This window comes from Motacilla alba, chromosome 5 (genome assembly GCF_015832195.1).
Source record: "Motacilla alba alba isolate MOTALB_02 chromosome 5, Motacilla_alba_V1.0_pri, whole genome shotgun sequence".
Taxonomy (NCBI): Eukaryota; Metazoa; Chordata; class Aves; order Passeriformes; family Motacillidae; genus Motacilla; species Motacilla alba.
The window spans coordinates 29,517,175-29,537,880 of NC_052020.1; the positions used below are offsets into that span (position 1 = coordinate 29,517,175).

The following is a 20,706-nucleotide window of genomic DNA, read 5'->3' on the forward strand; positions in this document are numbered from 1 at the left end:
GCGCGGGGGGCGGCGCGCGGCGCTGAAGAGAGCGGGGCGCGGGCGGCGCGCGGCAGCATCGCCCCGCCATGGCCCTGCGCGGGCCCCTCGCCCGCCTGCTCCGCGCTCGGCCCCACGCCGCGCTCCAGCTGCGCCGGCGGGCGCACTCCGTGGCGCTGGTGGGAGCCCCGCTCTCCAGGGGCCAGGTGGGCATCGCGGGGGGCGCCGGCTGCCGCGGTCGCCCGGCTCCCCCTCCCCGGCGGGGCTTGCGTACCTGGCTGCGGGCAGCGCCGACTGACGCGTTCTCCCTCTCTTTGTCTCGCAGAAACGGCGGGGAGTGGACCACGGCCCCGCTACCGTCCGCGCCGCGGGGCTGGTGGAGCGGCTGGCCGGGCTCGGTGAGCACAGCACAGCGCGGCGGGCGGGGGTGGCGGCGGGGGCTGCCCGCATCGCCCCCTCGCCTCCCGGGGCAGCGGCAGCGTGACTCAGCCGCGCTGCGGGCGGGGGGAGACGGGTCCAGCCTCCGGTGACTCACGGAGCGCACCGTGCCCCGGCGCCGGCGGTGCCCGCAGCCTTGCGGAGGTGCCGGCAGGGAGAGGCTGGTCGCGTTCCGCACCGGGAGGAGCCGCACGGGGCCCTGCGGGGGTCCCGGAACAAAGAGCGGCCGGTGGTCCCGGCTCCCCGGCCGCGATGCGCTCCGGCCGCCCGGAGCAGCGGGACGCGCCGCCAGCCGCCCGCGCCGCACAGCGAGCGCCGCAGCGGCGCACGGAGCGTGTGCTGCTCCCGGGCTGACTCCGGGAGAGCCGGGGAAACGAGAGGCTGTTTGAATCGCTGTGTGCGCCTATGGCATCCAGACAAGTACCTGTGATCCTCGGGTTGGCACATGCTGTGGGCTTTGCCTTTTCTTTTTTTTCTTCCTTCAGTGTTCGTTACCAGTTTGTTCCTAAAAGATTCGTATGCTTCTAGGTGATGAAATTCAGAATTTTCTGGAGAAGTCCTCAGTTTTATATATGAGGTCTTGTGTGAAGTCTTTGGAAACGCTTGCAAATACCACCCTGTGAACGGGCTGTTTCTGGTCTTTTTGTGCAAGCAAATCCATGCACTTAATTGTGATTCAGCTTCTCATATCTATTACTTCTACAAGCTGAGACCTGCAGAAAGCTGTACCACAGTTACTAGAAACAGGACACAAGGGATAGAAACTTGTAAAGCTGAACTGTGTCTTGAAGAATCTTTAATCCAAAGAGTGTTACTGAAAATGGTGTGATGAGGATGGGATTGCAAGGATGGACCACAGAAAGAACCAGTATCTGCTCCCTGGGTGGTTAGTGTCAGTGGAGATTAGATGCGTACAGAGATAATTGCCTAATAACCCTCTAGCAATTTTATTCTGAATTGTAAGAACTCTTCAACACAGAAACAATTGTTCTGTGCAGCCCTGTAGGCATATTGCATATCTTATGATTCACGAGCTGAAAAGTCCCAGTTGTCAGCCAAATGAGTAGATATTCTTTTCCTGCCTTGTTTTGTGCAAAGTACAGATACTTGCTGTCATTTGCAATACTTGAATTCTAGTGAGCAAGAGCTACAATCTCAGCAAATGTGCAGGAGGACACCTAAAAGAGGTTCTTTGTACTGGAATAGTTACTGAGCCTAAAGTTTATTTGAAACTAACAAATTGCTAGGTTTGAAAGGAGGATGCTCTTCTAAATAAGACTGTAGGCAGTAGATTGTTTTGTATCAATGACAAAATTTTATACTGGAAGGCTTGGGGTTCTCTTTCAAGTGGTTCAGAGCTAATGTTTCCACTTTATAAGAATTCTTGGATGAAAACCCCAAACCCACAAAACCCAACAAAATTTAAAACTAGAAGAAAAAGCCTTCTCATTTGCCTGACACAAGCTCACTTCAATAGGAGCTTGTAGAATGTGGAAAGAAAGGGAAATCTGAGACCTTTCTGGATTCCAGTATCAAAATGTTATGGGGATAGAAATGAAGCAAGCTAAACTAAATTCAGCAAATACTTTCACTGTTTAGTTTCTTACAGGTTGTTTACTCATCAATCAGTTATGCACATGGAGATATCTTCTTGCTGTTCCCTTACAGTTTTTAGAGGCTCTTCCTTGTGCTGTTGCCATTTCCTATTGCTGGTGTGTTCTTCCACTGGGGTGGGGTTGGTTTGTTTTTCAAGGTGTTGTTAATGTCTATTGCTGCTTAAATCTCTGCAGCCCTTTTAAGAACAGGTTCTGCTGTGAGGGCCCATCCTGCAAGGGTGACAGTGACCAGCATGCACAGAGGAGTGGTTTACAGTGCAAAGACAATCTGCTTGAGGGGAGGGTGCTGGATGGAGGAGGATGCTGCCATGTAGCCTTTTGTACTGTACACATTTGTTGTTCATGGAAACTTAGCAAATGATTGTTTTTATATGTGGGCTGCTTATTTTTCTTCCCTGGGATGCCAGGATGGCTTTGGCTGCAGTACTGTTGTAATGGTGCCATTACTTGGAGTCCTGTGGTATGCTGAACTGGCAGTAAAACTTTAACTGCTTTCTCTGTCTTTCTAACACTCTGAATTTTGCGCTCATCCTTTTAAGAAGGCCACAGTATGAATGGAGCCACAGTATGATTCTAATTATTAATTTGGACATTCTGTTTTTCTGTTTTATTATGGGAGTTAACAATTTTCATGGGTTCTTGATTGTTTTCCAGGAACAGGCAAATTATACTGCAGCAGACCAGGTTTCTCCTTTAAAAATAAATAACATTTCTCTAAGACACAGGGCTTCTTCATCTGTACTGGCTAATTCTGAAGTATTTGTGACCACAGGGTCTGTGTATGTGAGTGCATATGGAAAGTGTTTGTTGCATGCCCCCATTCCCTGCTTGGATATGGAAGAATGCTATAAACTTGATTTTCCTTGTCCTTACCAATTTGAAACCAGGTATGAAATGTGGAATGATGCTTCTCAGTACAAGAGTGAGGCTGGATTCTGGGCCATCTAAAGAAGTACAGAGGGGGGAAAGAAGCAGTATTCCTCTGCATTAACAGTAACTCTGAAAATTGCCCTCACTGTCTTTCAAGTGGAAGAGATTTCTGGTGATCAGATTCTTCTGTTTGCCTGAAATGTTAAAGGTTATTTATTTAAAGTTTTGATTTATTCATTTTCCATTTGTAATTTAAGTTTAGCTTGACCTGTATAAAATGAAGGTGCTCTGGAGGGTTCTCTAAAAGGGAGCATTTGGGTAGTACGATGCATATACTGTGTTTGTTTGTTACTTTGAGTATGAAGCAGCCTCATGGCTCTTCACATGTGTGTCTGCCTTATTTAATGACTTCTGTTGATAGTACTCCAGCCATATCAGAAAGAGTGAGAACACTGAACTTTTGTTTCCACTTTTTGCATTGTTTTCCACTTTGATTAATTGGGGGGTGGTGGGGGGGGTGGTGGTGGAATTTTGTTGTTCCTTTGACACTATCCTAATTTCTGTTCTTTCACAGTCCTATTGCAGCGTTCTGAGCTGCTATTCCAATTTCTATTTTTTTTTGGAGGGGGATCCCTCCCTTGAAAGATTCTGACCATACCTACATGGTATAGTAACTTCTTGGCTGCCTCAATTAATGACTGCCTGTGAACTGCTTGTTTATGCTTAGGCTGAAATCTGAGGAGGGAGCACAGAGGCAGATGTTGTTGCTAGTCTGTACCAGACTGTCAGAGATGAATCTGAGCCACCAATTTGACTTTTTTCCCCTTGTCAGGAGCAGAGAGATCACAGTTACCTGTTTGTAGTAGCTCAAGGTGTACTCAGAGTTACTGTAGCAGGAGTCCCAAGCCAAAAGCAGTGGGTGTGCAAGTTTAGCAGGAGTAAATTAAAGTATAACTTACTCTGCCTGTGGGGATTTTCATTCACCTTGGAGATGTTTGTCTTTTGGCTTTGCTTCCTCTCCTAAGGGAAACTAAAATATTATCACCTGAAAGGACATGTTGCCAAAGAAGTAAAAGTGCCATGTGAAAACAGAGACCCACAGCTCCTTGGCATGGGAGAGAAAAGGGCATGTAGGTCTATGTATTGCTCTAACAGTAAACAGAAATGGGTGCAATATGTGGAGGCTTTTGGACTTTTTTTTTGGCTAGGAGTGGGGGAGATAGGTGGCAGATACATAAGCTACTGAAAGTGCAAAGTATAAGGTTTTTTAAAGTGAGGATTTCTTGGGCCTCTCCTGCTTGCTGCAGATTAGACAGAGAATCTGATCAAACTTCAATCCAGAGTATTGCCTAGTCTTCTTTACTTGAGGAGAGAAAGGCCTTACTCAGTTTTGTACTTAATAGAGAACTACTGTTTCTTACTGTAGCCTTTGAGGTGACTTAGAGCATCTGTGCTGCTGCTGGCACAGGAACAACTTTAATGTAAGATTTCTTCTCAAGTATTCATTCTTGTATGTTGACTGTTGTTGATTGCTGAATTAAAAATTTTGGTCTTTATTTAGAACTGCATGCAGCTGGGCTGCTGAGCTTAGTCAGGCTTGGATTTGGGTTACTGTAGAATTGATTAGCAAAGTTTGGATCTGAGTTGCTGGCTTGACAAGTTGGTGAACTGCAGAGACGTGTGGCTTACACACAGAGGGGAACTACACGTGTCAGCGAGAATGAGCATCATATCACCATTCTTCTGTTGGAGCGGAACAAATTCTTCAGTCATAGGTTTCATGAGGTCGGTGCAGTGACTCAGAAAGGAATAACCTCCTCTAAAGAGGAGTGGAGCTGTTAATCCCCGTGTCTCTGGAGTTACACTACTGCTTTGCCCAAAACCATTGGACTCCTGTTGACATCTGCTGCCAGAAATAGCAATTCAACTTTGCTTCTTCACCAAGATAGCTCCTATGGTTAATATCAGTCTTAATAAATCATGAAGCAGCTGCTTCTACATATCTCCTTTTTGTCCACCTAAATCTTCTTCAGTAAAGAGTTTAGAAGGAAGATAAACAGTTTTTTAGTTATGCACCAATTATGCATCAATAAGTATAGGTGCTGAGATTCAGCAGATTTGGACTGGCAAGAGTTACAGCTGCATTGTTGGGAAAATAATGTTCATCGGTCCACCAAGTAAATGTGTTTAACAACTTGCCTCTATCCCTGAAGAATTTGACAAACCGTACCATTCTGCCTGCCCTGTATTTGCACTGAAATTGGATTTACATGTTAGAAGCAAGATCTGTCAGGAATGAATTCTTGAATTCTTGGATTAGATTCTAGCTTTGTTTTGCACTAGCTTTTACCTCAGTTGTTTCTCTTCAAAACTCAGTATTTTAAACTTGTAAAGACTTTATTACAGCCAGTCAAATATCGCTAATCTCTAGAATTCCAATAAAGTCTAAATTTGTTGTATAGATAACATCAAGATCTGGCTTTTTTGAGTTATGTTTTCTGCTGTTGATGAAGTGGGAGACAGGCAAAATTTGAAATAACTGCTGGCATTTAAGCAGAATGTTATTTAGTTAAATCTCTGCATTGTTGAGGTAAGAAATGCTACTGTTTATGTATTTTTATTTCTGATCACATCTGGTGGTAGTACTGTCAAAGCTAAGTATTCATGTGCTTGGAGCATCCTCAGGAACAAAAATCAGTTTGGATATAACATAAGGAGGTTCAGAATAACAGCTAATTCTTCTTCCCTACAAAGCAGAAATAGGAATGCATTTTTTTAATCCAGGAACACCCTCTCCCCCTGCTTTTCCCCTGAAACTAAATGGGTAAATGGCAGTCCTCTTCTTTCCTTTCCCTTAGATACAAGCATGCCCAAACAGTTCTGTTTAATAATATCAGTACAACATACTTATGTAGTACTGCAACTTATTTCTGGAACTAGACTTAATTACCTCTTTTTATTTATACAGAGATAAAGATCCATGAGACTCTGCTATTCTTGTTTACCTCTCAAATGTGGATTAGCCATGATTGGTTACCTTCAAAGACCAGTGGTTTGTCAAAAATCAAAGCACAGCCAAAGGGGCTGATTGTAACTCGCATTTGCCATGAGTCTTTGAAATGATGCCACTTGTCAGAATGCTTCAGGGGCAGGTGCTGCTCCACTCTGCGAGGGAAGGCAGCCAGGAACTGGCTCTGATGACCTGGCAGGCAGGAGGAGCCCTGCTGGGGTTTTGGAGGAGAGCTGTTTCAAGGAGGCCTCCACTAAGGCTGTTTTTAGGTTGCTTCTTCCCAACAGACCTCATTGGCTGTCTTGCCTTGAGCAGGGGAGGCTAAGCCCTGGGGGAGCGTGCTCTGCTGTGCACAACTCTGCTCAGCAGCTGCAGTTTATCCTTTTGGGTGTTGTACCTTCGATATTTGCGTGATTACGGGTAGCCTTGGAAGCCAGGAGAAGACTGCCAACACTGAAAATAGTCAGAGCAGTCCTTGCAGTCAGTTGGGTCTGATATTCTCTTCCCTTCCCCATGCTGATGGAGCACACAATCTGCTTTGGAATGAAAAGCTTTGTGTCAGCCATCCATTGATTTGATGTTTGCTTTTCCCTCTCCCATTTGGCTGGTGCATACTCAAGGTTGCACTCTATGAAATTTGCTTTAAAAGAATCTTTGTGAATTTGGGGTAAATGTCACTTGGTGTTTTAACTGTAATTGTTCTGTGTGACAGTTTAGTTTAAATACCTTTAAAAATAGAGCTATGCTGGTGAAGATCAGGAAAACCTGAATTGATTATTTCTTCCTGATTTTAAATAAAGGGAGACTAGGGTGAAGGACCAATGAGCAGAGCTCTTGGGGGTTTTGTATTTTTTTTTTTATTTTATTTGTAGTAATACCCTTCGTGCTAGATATTTTCACATTATAAAATTAGTTTTAACACATGACCAAGCTGAATTTCTGCACCTATATAATTGTCTCTGGAATGGAGTACATTTAGATCACATTCTGGTTTATTTTTTTACAATAATTCTGTTGAAGGAGTGGAGTTACTAGAGGGAGGCACAAAAGGAGATGACAGAGGGAAAATTAGGTAGTGAGTTGGATTTTGATCTGCTTTACAGTACACATGATCTATTACTGCTTTCTCATTTGAAACTTTAATCACTTGTCTTGTTGTGGACTCACAAGACCAAGAGATCTATGGCAGGTGTATGCTTATGTGAGTATGGTATGGAGGACTGGTTTTGGATGAAAGGTGGAAATTTATATTATAACACCACCTGCTGAAAAGCAGGGAATGAAGCACTGAAGTTAAATTAAAAAAAAAAAAAAAAAAAAACAAAAACCAAAAAAAACCCCAAAAAACCCAAAAAAAACCAAACAAAAAACCCCACCAAAATCCACAGACCAACAACCCATCAGATCAGATTTTTCATTTGAAAAAGTAAAGGTGGTCAGATGTTAGTTTTTCCCAGCTGGTTAAGAGGGAGGAAGAGAATTTCAGTAATCTCTAATATATTTTACTTTCCCTTCCTCTCAAGTGTTACCTGCCTGGGTTAAGGAATGCAGTATAACTGTTTACTTCTGTAACAATCTAAAGCACAAGGTGCTTTTTGTTGAGGAAAGCTCTTTAGGCATTATGATCCTCACGGCTGTAAGGGCCCCATTGTGTTCTTGTTATCAGGAGCCGTGTCTGGGTTAAGCTTATTTGGAAGGAATTAGGACGTGTGCAGGGTTTGTTGGTGGTGTGGCAGGTGCAATAGCTACACCCTTCTCTCTGATGCAAGCCACAGTGTAAATGTTTCCCAACACCTCAGACTGACGTTTTGGAAGACCTCTTAAGGTCAACTGCACGGAATTTCATCAGAGATTAAAGTTATAAGCAGTTTCCAAAGGGAAATGAGGTGGCACTCGATTTGGGGCTGGAAAAATAATTTTTATTATAAAATAATTTTATGCAAGGGACATTTTGACTACAGACTTGGAAGAGCAGTTAGAATTGGGTTTGCTTGTTGTTTTGTGGGAGATGAAGCTTTTAAAATACTTACAGCTATAGAAACTTTGTCTTAAACCAGACCTTTCAAAATTTCAAATAAAAGGATGGGAATTGCTCAGACAAGAGCTTGCCTTTTAGGAAGTGAAATTTTAGAGCTGACAGGTATCTATTGAGCCATCAACTATGTATCCAACCTATATACCTACACCTCTTCTAGCAGACACTTATTCAGTTTAAAGAGAAGTAGATGCTGTGTAATGAACTTCCTAGCAAGTGGGTTATGGTTAAATTAGGCTGCTGAAGTCTGTCTCTTGCAGTGGGAACCTTGCTAGCCTAATTTCCTATTCATGTAAAATGAAAGCATGCACTTTGTTTGTGTAGTTGTAATACCCATGTGTCCTGGATAATTCTGGAGGGTTAAAACTGCCTTAAAAAAAACCAAAAAAACCTTCAGAATGCATGGGTCATATGAATTGAATCATTTGTTTGCTGTTGTGTAACATTTTGACAGTGTCTCTGAGAAAGGATTACAAAGTCCCTACCGTAAGCCAATGGGTTTATAATGAAAAGAAGGATGGTAACTTAGTTTCATTCATGTGAAGTAAAATGTTAAGTCTGCCTATAAACATTGTTCATAATAGTCATGGCTTCCTAAAAGGCTTTTATGTGTTTGTGGTGGTTTAGTAAATGCTGCTATAAGCTGAGAAAACAGTTCACAGGAGTGATGCTTTCATGTGAGCAACTTTATATATAAACATAGTATCAAAGAAAGTCTAGTAACTGTAGGATTTCCAGGTTCCTTTAACAGTAGTTCACCCAGAAGAGATTTCCTTTTCCCAATTAATTTAGGTTTTGTTTTTTTTTTTAAATCCAGTTCACAAATGCTCAGTGTAAACCAGCAGTGTTGGGAGATCAGTTCTATCCCATGTTCCTTGTGCTTTTGTTCCAGTTCCCATGTGCTGCCTTGCAGTGCTGTTGTGTTTATTATCTGAATGTGCCATGGGGCAATGTCAGCAAACAGCCTGGGTTTGGAAAGCTGAATCTCCTACTATCAAGTTTGCTGCTTCTGTTGCTGGTGCAATTTCCTGGTAGAGAAGGATGAGGGTGGAGGCTTTCTGTGCTGCTGCCCAGCTGTTTTCCAATTCAATGCCACCTGACATGAGCTGCCTGTTTTTACAGAAGAAAATTCTCTAAATCTGTGCAGGGAAATTACTGTAGTAACTGCTGGCTACTGTGTGTATTTTGCTTATAATAGGAAGTGAACTTCAGACTTGTCATACAGCTTGCTAAAAGACATGTTATGTCCCCAGTGAAAGATTATGAAATCTTTCACTAATGGCTAAATAACTGAATGGAGCATGAGTGATACATTAACAGCTTATTTGAAAAGGCATGCAGAGAACTGTTTTCTCAGGTATATACTTAATTTGTTGGGGTTTCTTTGTTTGGTGGTGTAGGGTTTTTTGGGGTTTTCTTGGATGTTGCTATTTGGTTGGTTGGTGTTTTGGTGTTTTTTTGTTTTGTTTTTAGTGGGTTTTTTGTGTGTATATTTTTTTTACTTTTTAAAAAAAAAATTATTTGAAGTCTAAGGCTCCTAAGTAGGAAAAACGAAGATTTGTTCTACATGATGCAAGTAAGGTTCTGGCTGTGCAGGCTGGATAAATGACAGCTGTCTGCAGGTTGGATGCCTGTGTGATCTTTCCCTAACCTGTTCTGGTCAATAGAAATTAATCTGGGAATGATCTACTGTGCAAACTATTTCAAGCTAATTTATCAATTTTTTTTTTTTTGTGGAAATGTGCCCCCAGGCACCTCTGATGACGGGGTGAGGGGGGGCATTGAAGCCCTGAGGATTGCACTCCTAAGCTGTGGATGCTGCCTTTCCACGCTGGTGGTGCACTGTGACAGGACTGCTGTGCATGTGTGCATGTTAGTTATGTAACTACACTGTGTGTTCCTGCTCACACTGACATCTTTATCTCCCTTGGATCTCTTTCAAGCTTCTGCAATAGAAATAGATTACTCAGGCATGCTTTTTTGTTTCCTTCATTTCAAAAAGGGATCTCCGCTTAAGCCAGAGTGTTGGTAGAGCTAACTTGTATGTATTTGGTTGTTATAAATTTCCTGCACTGTTGATAATTGACTAATGAATCAAACATAATATATTTTTCATTTGAAAGTAATTTCTGGTAGGGCTTGAAAGTGTGAACAAAAGACTTTTGATCACATTTAGTTTTATGTTCTTTCATTACTAGCAAAATGTTTGTGCTGCTTACTCCTTAAGTACTGTATGGTAGTTATGGTATGTTTCACTTTAAAAGAACTTTAATCCTGGCTAGACCTGACCTGCTTCACTGACAAATGGTGTGGATGCTATGCTTTCTAATGAATGTAAGGAAGCTGGCTTTCCTATCTGCCCATAGCTTTTCCTACCTTTCAGAACTTGAATCTACTGCCTTTTAAAAGGCCCCATATATTCTTCATGTTAACTTTCAGTGCTGATTTAAAAAGCTGTTTTGTTTATAAGTATTAGTAGCTATATAAAATAAAGTAGTATCCAGATAAATATAGGTACTAGTATAGTATCTATATAAATAAAGTAGTATTAGTATCTATATAAAATATATAAATTTATATTTATAAAAATATAAATTTCCCCACTACCAAAGAATGTCAGTGGATATTGCTTGGTGAGGTAGATTATAAAATCTTTCACTAATGGCCAAATAATGCACTTCCCACTGATGCCTCAGATTTCAGCTTTTATATTTTTCAGATTCTATTCTGCTTTAGTGTGTAAGTCTAGGCTTCAAATTAGGGGATGGTAAGCTCTCTTCACAGAACAGGTAGACAAAACAATTCCTTCTCTAGCTGGATACCCAAGGACAACTGATCCAAATCTCGGGCCCAAGAGCATAAACAACGGTGGACTGAAGAGAGAAAAACAAGAAGGATGGGACTTCATGGGCTAAAGCTGTAAGGGACTTCATGGGCTAAAGCTGTAATTGGACAATTAACTCCAATATGCTAATGGACCAGAACTTATAAAAGTGTGAGATCCCGTGACCTGTTGTCCATTTTGTGGCCATTTTGGGTTGTGCTGCCCAAGGTGGCTCTATTGAGGCCTCTTAATAAATACTTACTTTATTCTTTAGCTCCATCTAGTCCCTGTTCTAGGTCAGCCTTCACTAGGCATCACCTCACTTTGGGATACATGACATATCTAAGTACTGTGGATTTCTTTTTCTGTGCATTGTCTATTCACTAAGCTTTCCCTTTGCCCTGAGGTCATTTAATCCCAATTTTCAAAACACTAGACACTATTGAAAGAAATAATAGCAAGAGAAGATGTTAATGTTTGAGTATGGGATTAGCGTGTACTTCTGAGATTAACTGTATCTTAATCAGATGGCCTTTGGATAGCTGGCTGAAAACATTCCTTATCACCCTGGAAAACCTGAACTGTCCTCTGCAAGCACATAAGTACAGTGGGCCTAGACACAAGGGATGCACAAAGCTGAGGAAAGAAACTGCTACAAGGTTCATGAACCTTATCTGAACTTTAGAAGATGGTAACAAAAACTGAAGGCATCTATTGTCTTTAACAGACATTAGGCTTTTCTATAAAATAGAGGGAATCACGAGTACCATGTGTTCAAAAAGTGGACAAGATTGCAGCATTCTGGACCACAAAAGTGTTAAGCTAGATAAACCTGATGTGATCCTAAGAAACAAATAGGGTCTTTTATTCAGAAGCTGAACCGAGTCTTTTTGCCTTACAAAGGGATCTTGGAGATGGGCAGGGTAAAGCAGAAATTACTAAACACTTGCTACTTCTCTAAACACACTTGCTCAAATCTGCCACGTGTGGCCTGCCTTGAGAATTTTAACCTGGAGAATTTTAACTGATTCCTTCAAGGAATCAGTGCAAGGAATGATGGCATAGTTGGATCTTTGTTTTATACTGGTCTGAAGGTGGAGCTTTGTGATAGCATTAATGGAAGTTGGTTTTCATCCTTTAATGGGTAAAAATACTGCCATGTGCTTGTATGCTCTGTAGGAGAGAACAAAACCTAAGTTGTAGTCATTTCTTCCATTACACCGTATAATGTGTTGTCCTGCAATGTGTAACTCACTGCACATGGCTCCCAACTGCAGATTTATTTCACACAGATGTCAGAGGTATTAGATGAAAGGCATTGTTCCCTTGTACAAGAGTCTCTCCAAAAGGTCTTGACACCTATTGAAGTCTTACTTCCAAAACTTATCTCCCAGGCATGCTCAAGTACTTTCATCAAACTTTGAAATACTGAAATGTGTAGCAGTGTGCATATGTGGGAAAAGTAGCCTTGAATGATGACACTAATTTAAAAAAACAAACAACAAAAAAAAACTTGTAACATTTACTGAACCTCTTGGAACTCAATTTTTTCTGCTTCTGCGCAGCACTAGAATAAACAAGGGGTAGAAAAGGTGGTGGTCACAGAGATCAGATAGCACATTCAAATCTGAACAAAATGGGCTCAAAATTCCAGAGCCTTCATCCTCTTGTTTAATTAGATATTGTCTATGGGAGGAAAAAAAAAGCAGTTGGGTACCTGCGCTGCCTTCTGAAAAGCTGGGAGTGGTGTGTCATGGTTCTTCTTACTGCTTTAAGTCACTGCAGAGAATGTGTTTTCTCAGAGTTGCCAGGACATCCATTCAATCCTTCCTCGAACAGCTGTGCTCAGCTGACATGTTTATTTGCAAATACCCCAATATCTGCCCACCTCTGTCCTTGCTATAAAATGTATGCTTGCCTACTTCCTAGCACCAAATCTGCACAAGTGACTCAATAAATTTCCTTCATTCACCAGTTAAAATTCCTTTTAAAATATAAAGAAGTCACGTATTTCTCAACTAAGCTTTTGTGCAATATCCACCAAGCAAATTCACAGAGCCAGCTTCCTAGACATTAGACTAATGGCTTACTGGAAATTAGGCAGGAACCCAGAGCCTCAAGTAGGCTGTTTCTTCATGTTGACTTGCCTTAAATTTTTCAAATTGCCCCATTAAGCACAGGATGGCTAAAGGCCCAATGTCACGCTCTGGCCTGGATGCTTTGAACTGCAAATAGACTAGTGGTTCTGAGGAGTAAAGGGGACAGGCATGACTGGTTTTCAGGGTGGTCTTACTAAGCTACTGTTGGTGTAGCTGTAAATACCTTGGGGCCGTTACTGCCTTCATCAGAGCCTGCAGCGAGAGGCCTGTCTTAAACTGAGAGTCTCTGAGAGACTGTCTTAAACTGAGAGGAAAGGCTGAGTTTTATACCCAGAATGTTCTTAGGTTCAACAGCCAATCAGGCTGTAACTGAAAGGATCTCAAAGAGTTTTGGGATCAAAGTCCCAGAATTAAAATGCCTTCTAGAATATCTTGTGTTGAGGAAATGGACAGGTTCTCCTAATAAAGCTCTAGTGGATCCTCCAACGGAGTTGCCTGGAAGTGCTATAAGAAAATTATATTATTTGTTACTTGGCACTTTTGTGCCAGGATTTTTGGGAACCTTGAAAATGTAAAATAACTGTAGCTATAGTAAGTGAAATGTGTAACCCTCAGAATCTTTTAAGCAATTGAGCTTATTTGAGGCTCTATACAATCTGTATAAATGGGAAGGAAGATGGTAATTTATAGTTTTTAATTTATAATTCAGACTATAATTTTTCATGTTGGAATGTATAATGAAATAATTTTTTTAAAATCCAAAGTTTTTCTAAGTGACTTTTTATGATTGGCATAGCTCATTGCTAAATTAAAGCTGTCTTAAGCTTAAGCTGATAATGTTGTCTTAAACTTTCTAATTTGTAATGCTGTGACAGTTGCATCCCATGCAAATAGTCAAATGGATCCATTCCTTTTCCACTGTTCCTGTCATACTTGCCCAACTGATTTTGAGCATTTCCCTGGGAAGGTATTTAAATAAGTCACTCTGTCCTTTTGTTGCTGTGTTCCCAGGATGCCAAGTGCACGACTTTGGAGATCTGAATTTCACTCAAGTTCCCAACGATGAACTGTACAACAACCTGGTTTTGTACCCGCGGTCGGTGGGCTTGGCCAGCCAGATGCTGGCTGATGCAGTGAGCAGAGCAGTAGCTGCTGGACACAGATGTGTGACTTTAGGAGGTGATCACAGGTGAGCTGACCGAAAAACAATTAGTGGTTTGTGCTGCAGGTCAACACTTGGAGCACAAGAATTTCAATTTAAAAAACAAGGGGACTTGGGGAACAACTCGGGGGTCATTTCTTGGGCAATACCTTAGGGATGGGCTTTTAAGGGTGAACATAGAAGGCAGCTACAAGAACCTGACCTTCTCAGACAGTACCACTTAGTTCCAGACCGGTCTGTGATCAGTTGTGTAGACACACAGCTGAGGTTTTCCTCTTTGGGAAAGTTTGTGTCATCAGGTTTCTTCAGAGGAATTGCTGAATGTTTAGTGACATGTCTCTTTTGCCCATCACGTCTTAGGATAGGTTTGTAACGCCTACACAATTTTGCAATAGATCTTACAACACTAATCTTCTTCCTCTTTTTCACTAACCTTTGGTCTGAGAATTGGTTGAAGATGGTAAGGCATGTAAGAAGGAATTGTGGGGGAAGGTGTCATGAGTAGAATAGAAAAAGGCTAGATTTTCTGGAGCATTTGGACCTAGAGCAGGTAAAGATTAAGTGTGTAGAAGAGTGACAGCAGAGACAGCAGAGAGCTGTGGCTTATCTGTTACTATAGCCTGTAGTTACTTGGCCTCCTGGAATCACAGCAGTGGCGTGCCATGCAGTTTGTATGGGATGCTCCCTTTAATGTCACAGACGTCTGATGTGTGGAGATGTAACACGACTGACCGAAGCTGAGAGACTCCCTTTGTCCTTGTAGTTGTTCTGAAGGAGAAATGGTGACTAAGACTTTGTTACTGTACTTCCAGCTTGGCACTTGGTTCTGTCAGTGGCCATGCACGGCAGTGCCCACACCTCGGGGTGATCTGGGTGGATGCACATGCTGATATCAACACGCCTCTCACAACTCAGTCTGGAAGCCTCCACGGACAACCTCTCTCATTTCTCCTGAGGGAGCTTCAAGATAAAGTGAGTATCCCGATTGTAGTTATCCTACATGGCAACCTCAGAGCATTGCACCATTGCTATGTGAGGCTCTTTCTTACCTGCTGCAAATGCAGATCTTTTCTATCAGAGTACAAGGAAAGATATGCTTTACTGTGTACATGCACATGCACATACATGCACACGTATATACAAGTGCCACAAACACATGTAAACCCAGATACAGACACACTTAGAGACACCAATGAGAAAAAGCTTTTCTTTGTGTTTGCACCCTCATGGGCTGCACGGTGAGCTGCACACAGCAGCTGACTCTGGTGCTGCTCCTGAGTCATTGAACGGCGTTGCCAAGGCTGAGCAGGAACCTCCCCTGAGCCCAGCCTGTGAGAGCCCAGCTGAGCTCACCTCCAGGAACAGCTGGTTCCTGCATACCTCACACGCTGCTTCTGCTTAGTTTGGCTCTTCCATGTTTTGACAACCTTGGGGGCTGACAGGGGCTGTTCCTCTATGATCTCTCCTAACTGGCTGCTCTGGTGTTGGCTCCACTGTAAATATTACAAATCAAAACAGCTGGAACTGCTTGCTTTTAAAGCTTTTAAAGAGAGAGCCTTTTTCTTGGAAAGAGGTCAAATTATCAAAAAGAGTTGTTTCCTGGGGCACGTGGAATGTTCATGGCCCATTTTTGCTGCTGTCAAGATGCTGAACAGTAGGTAGACCTAAGGCCGAGGTACCCTGCCTGGCTTAGCTGTGGGCAGTGTCAGGGCCTGCAGCACCTGTGCAGTGAACAGCCCAGGCCTCTGCAGTGGAACTTTGATACAACAATCTGCTTCTGCTGAAGCTTAGGCTGGAGAGTGAGAGCAGGATCAGCAACTGCATCTTGAGAATGGATGCTGAAGCTGCAGAAAACCTGACTGCATTATTTTGGCACTCTGCATTTCTAGTATTTACTCCTAATTTTCTCGTGTCTCTGACAAATTTGGGGCACTGTGTTGCTGGAAGTATACCCTTTCCAAACAAGAACAAGCATGTTTAAATCTGTATGGCTACTGAAGATACCACTGCATCAGTTCCTGTTCAGCATGGCAATACTGCAGTCATCTCATAAAGCTCTTCTGCTTTTTCTCCTGCAAATTATTTTGAATTATTTTCATCCACAAGTCAATGGAATTGTCTAGTGCTTTTGCATGCTTTACTCTTTCTAGTCATTCTTATGTGGTCTCTACAAATGTGTTGGAATTCCCAAAGTAATGCAAAACTAATAGGGCTATTTGGAACACCCCCTGAACATGAAAAGGTTAATATAAAAGGTTACTGTATTTCTGCTTTTTTGCCCATAAGTTGAAGAGGAGGATATTTTTTTCCTTTCTGACACCTGGACACACTTTCTCAAGGGAGACAAGTAGAGAAAGAAAAAAATTTTGTGAATTTTAGAGCTCACTTAAGGTGAACAGTTTATTGCATGGTGGAAACAGAACAAAACTGAAGTTCTGTGATAGCTAAGGAAGGAGCAGATATTGGTCTGCTGGGTTCCAGTTCTTGAGCAGCATAGAAAACAGTAATTTTTTACAATTATTGCGATTTTTTGACACGCTAAAAGAATACCTGTAAGCTTTCTGGGGTCAGTGGGGGAGCAGGCTTTTCTTGCAAGCAGCAGTAGTGAAGAAAGAATAAGATTAGGCTAGGCTTAGTGGCAAGCTACTCAGGCATGGTGCTGGTTATGGATCTTGTCACAAGCCCACCTCAACTTCAGCAGTCTGGATGCCTCAGCAGAAGCAGCTCAGACAAGGCCTGGCTGTGCAGGGGCACAAACAGGCATGTGCACGCACTCAGGGGGGGCTTTCTTACCCTACTGTACTCCTGTTTAGAGGGGGGAAAACTAGCACCAGTCCTGCTGGTACCACAAAGCTCCCACAATTATGAATTTTTAAACAGCTCTTTAGCAGTAGGAGAATGTGCCTTTGACAATGGTTTGTCGGGCTAATACCCCTCTGACTCTCTGGAGCAAACCATTATATGCGCAGAAGCGTATATGGCTCACCCTCTTACGCTCATCCAGTACAGCACCTGAGTCGATAAAGGCAACAAAAAAATTATTGTCCTCATTTCCTGGCTGCTTCAGGGCTCCTGGAAACATCCAAACTCACAAAATGCTATTAACACCTTCCCATGAAAATGCCTGCCCCTCTGGCTTTACCATCAGCAACTCCTTTCCCATGGTAACAAAGCAAAGAACCTGTCAAAGGAGTTAATGCATTCAATTTTATTTATTTACAAGCAAAGAGGTATAATTGAAATTGCAGTATTAAATCTACTGAATCATTAATACTAGAGAGTATCTGACAATGTTAAGCCATTATTTCATTACTATGCTCAGTTTATGATATGGTGATGATGAATTTTGCATAATTCATTTTCAAAACCTGAATTTATTTTTCCTAGTGGTCTCCAATTCATTTATCCCTCTCCTTAATTTATGACTGGACAAGTTTCAGGTCATTGTCATAGAGTAGCAAATACTTTAATCTGTGCTAATTTAACCCAATGTAATTAAATATAGCTATGGGTGTGTTCACCTTTAAAAACATCCAATATTGTAATTAGAATAATTGGTAATTGAGAAGTCTAAGAGGGAAACAACCTTCTAGGTATTTGACAGCTGTGTTGGCTGTAGCCATTTTCAGAGCTGGGAGAAGAAGAGAAATCTGAGTTAATTTAAATCACTCTTAAAATTAGTAAGTGTTACTAACTGAAAGGTTTTATAATTCCATACCATGACTACTTAATTACCAAAGCTGAAAAATTATGATCTCATCATTTCAGTTTCTGTCCTAGACCTACTCTCTTCAATTCTGCATCAAAAGCCAGCATGATGTGGCCCACTGTGGAGGCCCAACTTCTTGCCTTGCTTTTCCCCCCTCTTTTCTTTTTTCTTTTTTTTTCCAACTTCCCACTCTGAATTTATCCATCTTTAGTACTGTTTTTGTAAGTTTGCATGACTTTGGTAGTTCTCCTAAAAAGATAACAGCTGCCTTGGTTTTCATTCTTCCACCTAAGCATAATGTATTGGGTAAGTTACAGAGCACCACCATTAAGTGTCCTGTGTAAGGGATCATCCTCTGGGTATCTATTTAGCATTACTGATGTAAACTACCTATTGCTTGTGGATTCAGGCTTTTTAGTCCTCCTCTTCAAACTGGAAAATGTAGAAGAGTTAAAAACTTCATCCATGAACATTCATCTCAGATAAAGTTACATCACTTTACCTGAGTTGAACATAGGAATGAAGGTAAGGACTGATTACATCAGCCAAACCATCAAGTGCAGAAGTTTATCTATTTAGAGACAGCAAGGATGCTATAAATCAATACAAAGTTTTCAGGGAAGCATTGAATAGCATTTTGTTAAGTATATCATTAAACTGACCTAATACCAAACCTCTGCCTGCAGGTACCACAACTTCCTGGCTTTTCCTGGCTAAAGCCCTGCCTTTCAGCATCTGATATTGTGTACATTGGTTTGAGGGATGTGGATCCTGCTGAGTAGTAAGTTGGTTTAGATTATTTTTGTAAAGGCTGAAATAATAAGCTTGAAATCAGATCCGTAAGGGTTGCTAGATTTCAGCTTAAACCAATAATGATTGTTTTTAAAAAAATATTTTCACAGCTATATTCTGAAGAACTTTGACATCCAGTATTTTTCCATGAGAGATATCGATCGCCTTGGAATTCAGAAAGTAATGGAAAGAACCTTTGAACGACTGATGGGCAGGTAATGAACTATTATCTAAACTGCTCTTGCTGAACATCTGCTTTCCTGAAAGTTATTTCCTGAAGGTCACTTGATGTAAGGCGGCCGTACAGAACTGTGACAGTGTCCAGTATATAGGGAAGCCTCAGCATGGAGCCATTTCACGGTGTTTGCAGATGGCTGAGACAGGTTACGACTCACTACAGCTGTTTTATACTGTTTGGTTCTGTTAAGTAATTCTGCACTTTCTGCAGTTTGACAAGATGTTTGAATCAACTCGGAGTGCAGGATACAAGTTATATTTTTAAAAATACATACAGCAACTTGACAATCACTTGAAATGAGCTGTTGGTATGGAAAGTGGAAGCATTTGATAGCTTCCTTCTTGAACTGATGGCGCCTGCCAGTGCCAGTGCAGCTGGTGAAGTTCACTTTAACCACTCCCTTACTGCAGTTCACTACTGCCAGCTTTGTGACCCTTGTTCAAGTTTGGGGAATGAGGTCAGGGAGCAAATCATGCTAGGAGCTGGGAGAGGGTCACTCAGAAAGGGTAACATCTCACACAGGTTAGAACCTGTGCTGCATGCTGCCGTTTTCTAAAGGTGTGCTCACCCTTCCTAGCTGCAGCTGTGCCAAGTAAAGAAGATGGTAATCCAGATGCTTCTCCTTACTGAGCATCTCCAGTAAGTTGGAAGTATGCAGTCTGCCACTTTAATAATTCATGTGGGTGACAAGCAGTGTCCAGTTTATTAAGCTGTCATCAGCTGGCAGATGATACAGTAAGTAACTAATATTTTAGGTTTGAGATTATCCTTTACTACTTCAGCAGTTAGCCTACATGGCAGGGTTTGGATACAGCCTTTAAGTATTGACCTGAAAAATGCTCATCTTGATGAACTGTCAGTGAAATCCTTGAGCTCCATGCTTCCTCCATCCTAGCTGGCATGCACATCAGTGTTTCAGCCTTCACCCTGGCTTTCTGTACAAAAGGAGAAAAGGCTGGATTGTATCATACACTTCTCTACATCATTCCACTAAGATGACAAATACCAGTTAAGGTGGTTTGAACTGAAGTACTTATCTTCAACCAAATCCTCACTGAGTAGATGCTTTTCTAATGTATATGAGACAGGGTTCAAAGAGCTTGATGCTACTTTGCTGATTAGCCTAGATAGTAAGAAATGCACATAGAAAAAATTTAAGGCTCTAAGATTGCTTTTTTTGTTTTATTCTGTCTTAGGAGACAGAGACCAATTCACCTGAGTTTTGACATTGATGCTTTTGATCCCTCACTGGCTCCAGCAACGGGGACTCCTGTTCTAGGTGGATTAACTTACAGAGAAGGCATGTACATCACAGAGGAAATACACAACACAGGTAGGAGCTGACCAGCAGTACGGGGCTAAGCAAGGACAGGACAAACTACCCAGAGCTCATACTGCTTATGTTTTTCTGGTATAAATAGATAGTAAGTGTAGTCAAAGCCAAGGTGCCTGCCAAGTCAATTCAGCCTTCAGTAAGGGAAAAAGAAGTCCTGTGGTTGGGCAATTCCCTTGGTGTTGGAAGCATCTTAACCATCAACAACTTCAGCTTAGCAAAAGAAAACACACAGTATGTTAACAGCTAATGTCAAAAATGTGTAATACTGTTCCCTAATCCGAAACACCTGAGGCGAGATGGGAAAATGGGCATCTGGAATACAAAAATGGGTGCAAACAATCTTAAATAGTTTGAAGTTCCATTCTAGGATTCAAGACTAACAAATCAAGTTTTCATAAAATATACTGCAGTTGATTCAATATATGAGGACTTTCCATCTTATTACAATAAGTTTTTATTTAATATGTTTAAACAATATTATTTGCAGTAAAAGAAGGTTAAAAAAATCCCAACCAGACAATAGTCTATAGATTCATGAACAGGATTGCAAAAGAATATGAGGTGAGACTATTTTATAACCTCATTTTTGGTCTGGGAG

At 41.7% G+C, this 20,706-nt stretch overlaps 1 protein-coding gene across 1 annotated transcript in view; it reads left to right on the top strand.

Annotated features, from left to right (window-relative positions):
- Positions 1–20,706, top strand: part of ARG2 (arginase 2) — a 21,421-nt gene continuing 715 nt past the window's right edge. Inside the window, exons 1-7 of the mRNA XM_038139312.1 lie at positions 1–185; positions 305–377; positions 13,883–14,060; positions 14,846–15,005; positions 18,429–18,523; positions 18,645–18,749; positions 19,969–20,105. Of these exons, the coding sequence (XP_037995240.1) occupies positions 69–185; positions 305–377; positions 13,883–14,060; positions 14,846–15,005; positions 18,429–18,523; positions 18,645–18,749; positions 19,969–20,105 (865 nt within the window). The 5' untranslated portion in view covers positions 1–68. The remainder of the gene's footprint in view (positions 186–304; positions 378–13,882; positions 14,061–14,845; positions 15,006–18,428; positions 18,524–18,644; positions 18,750–19,968; positions 20,106–20,706) is intronic.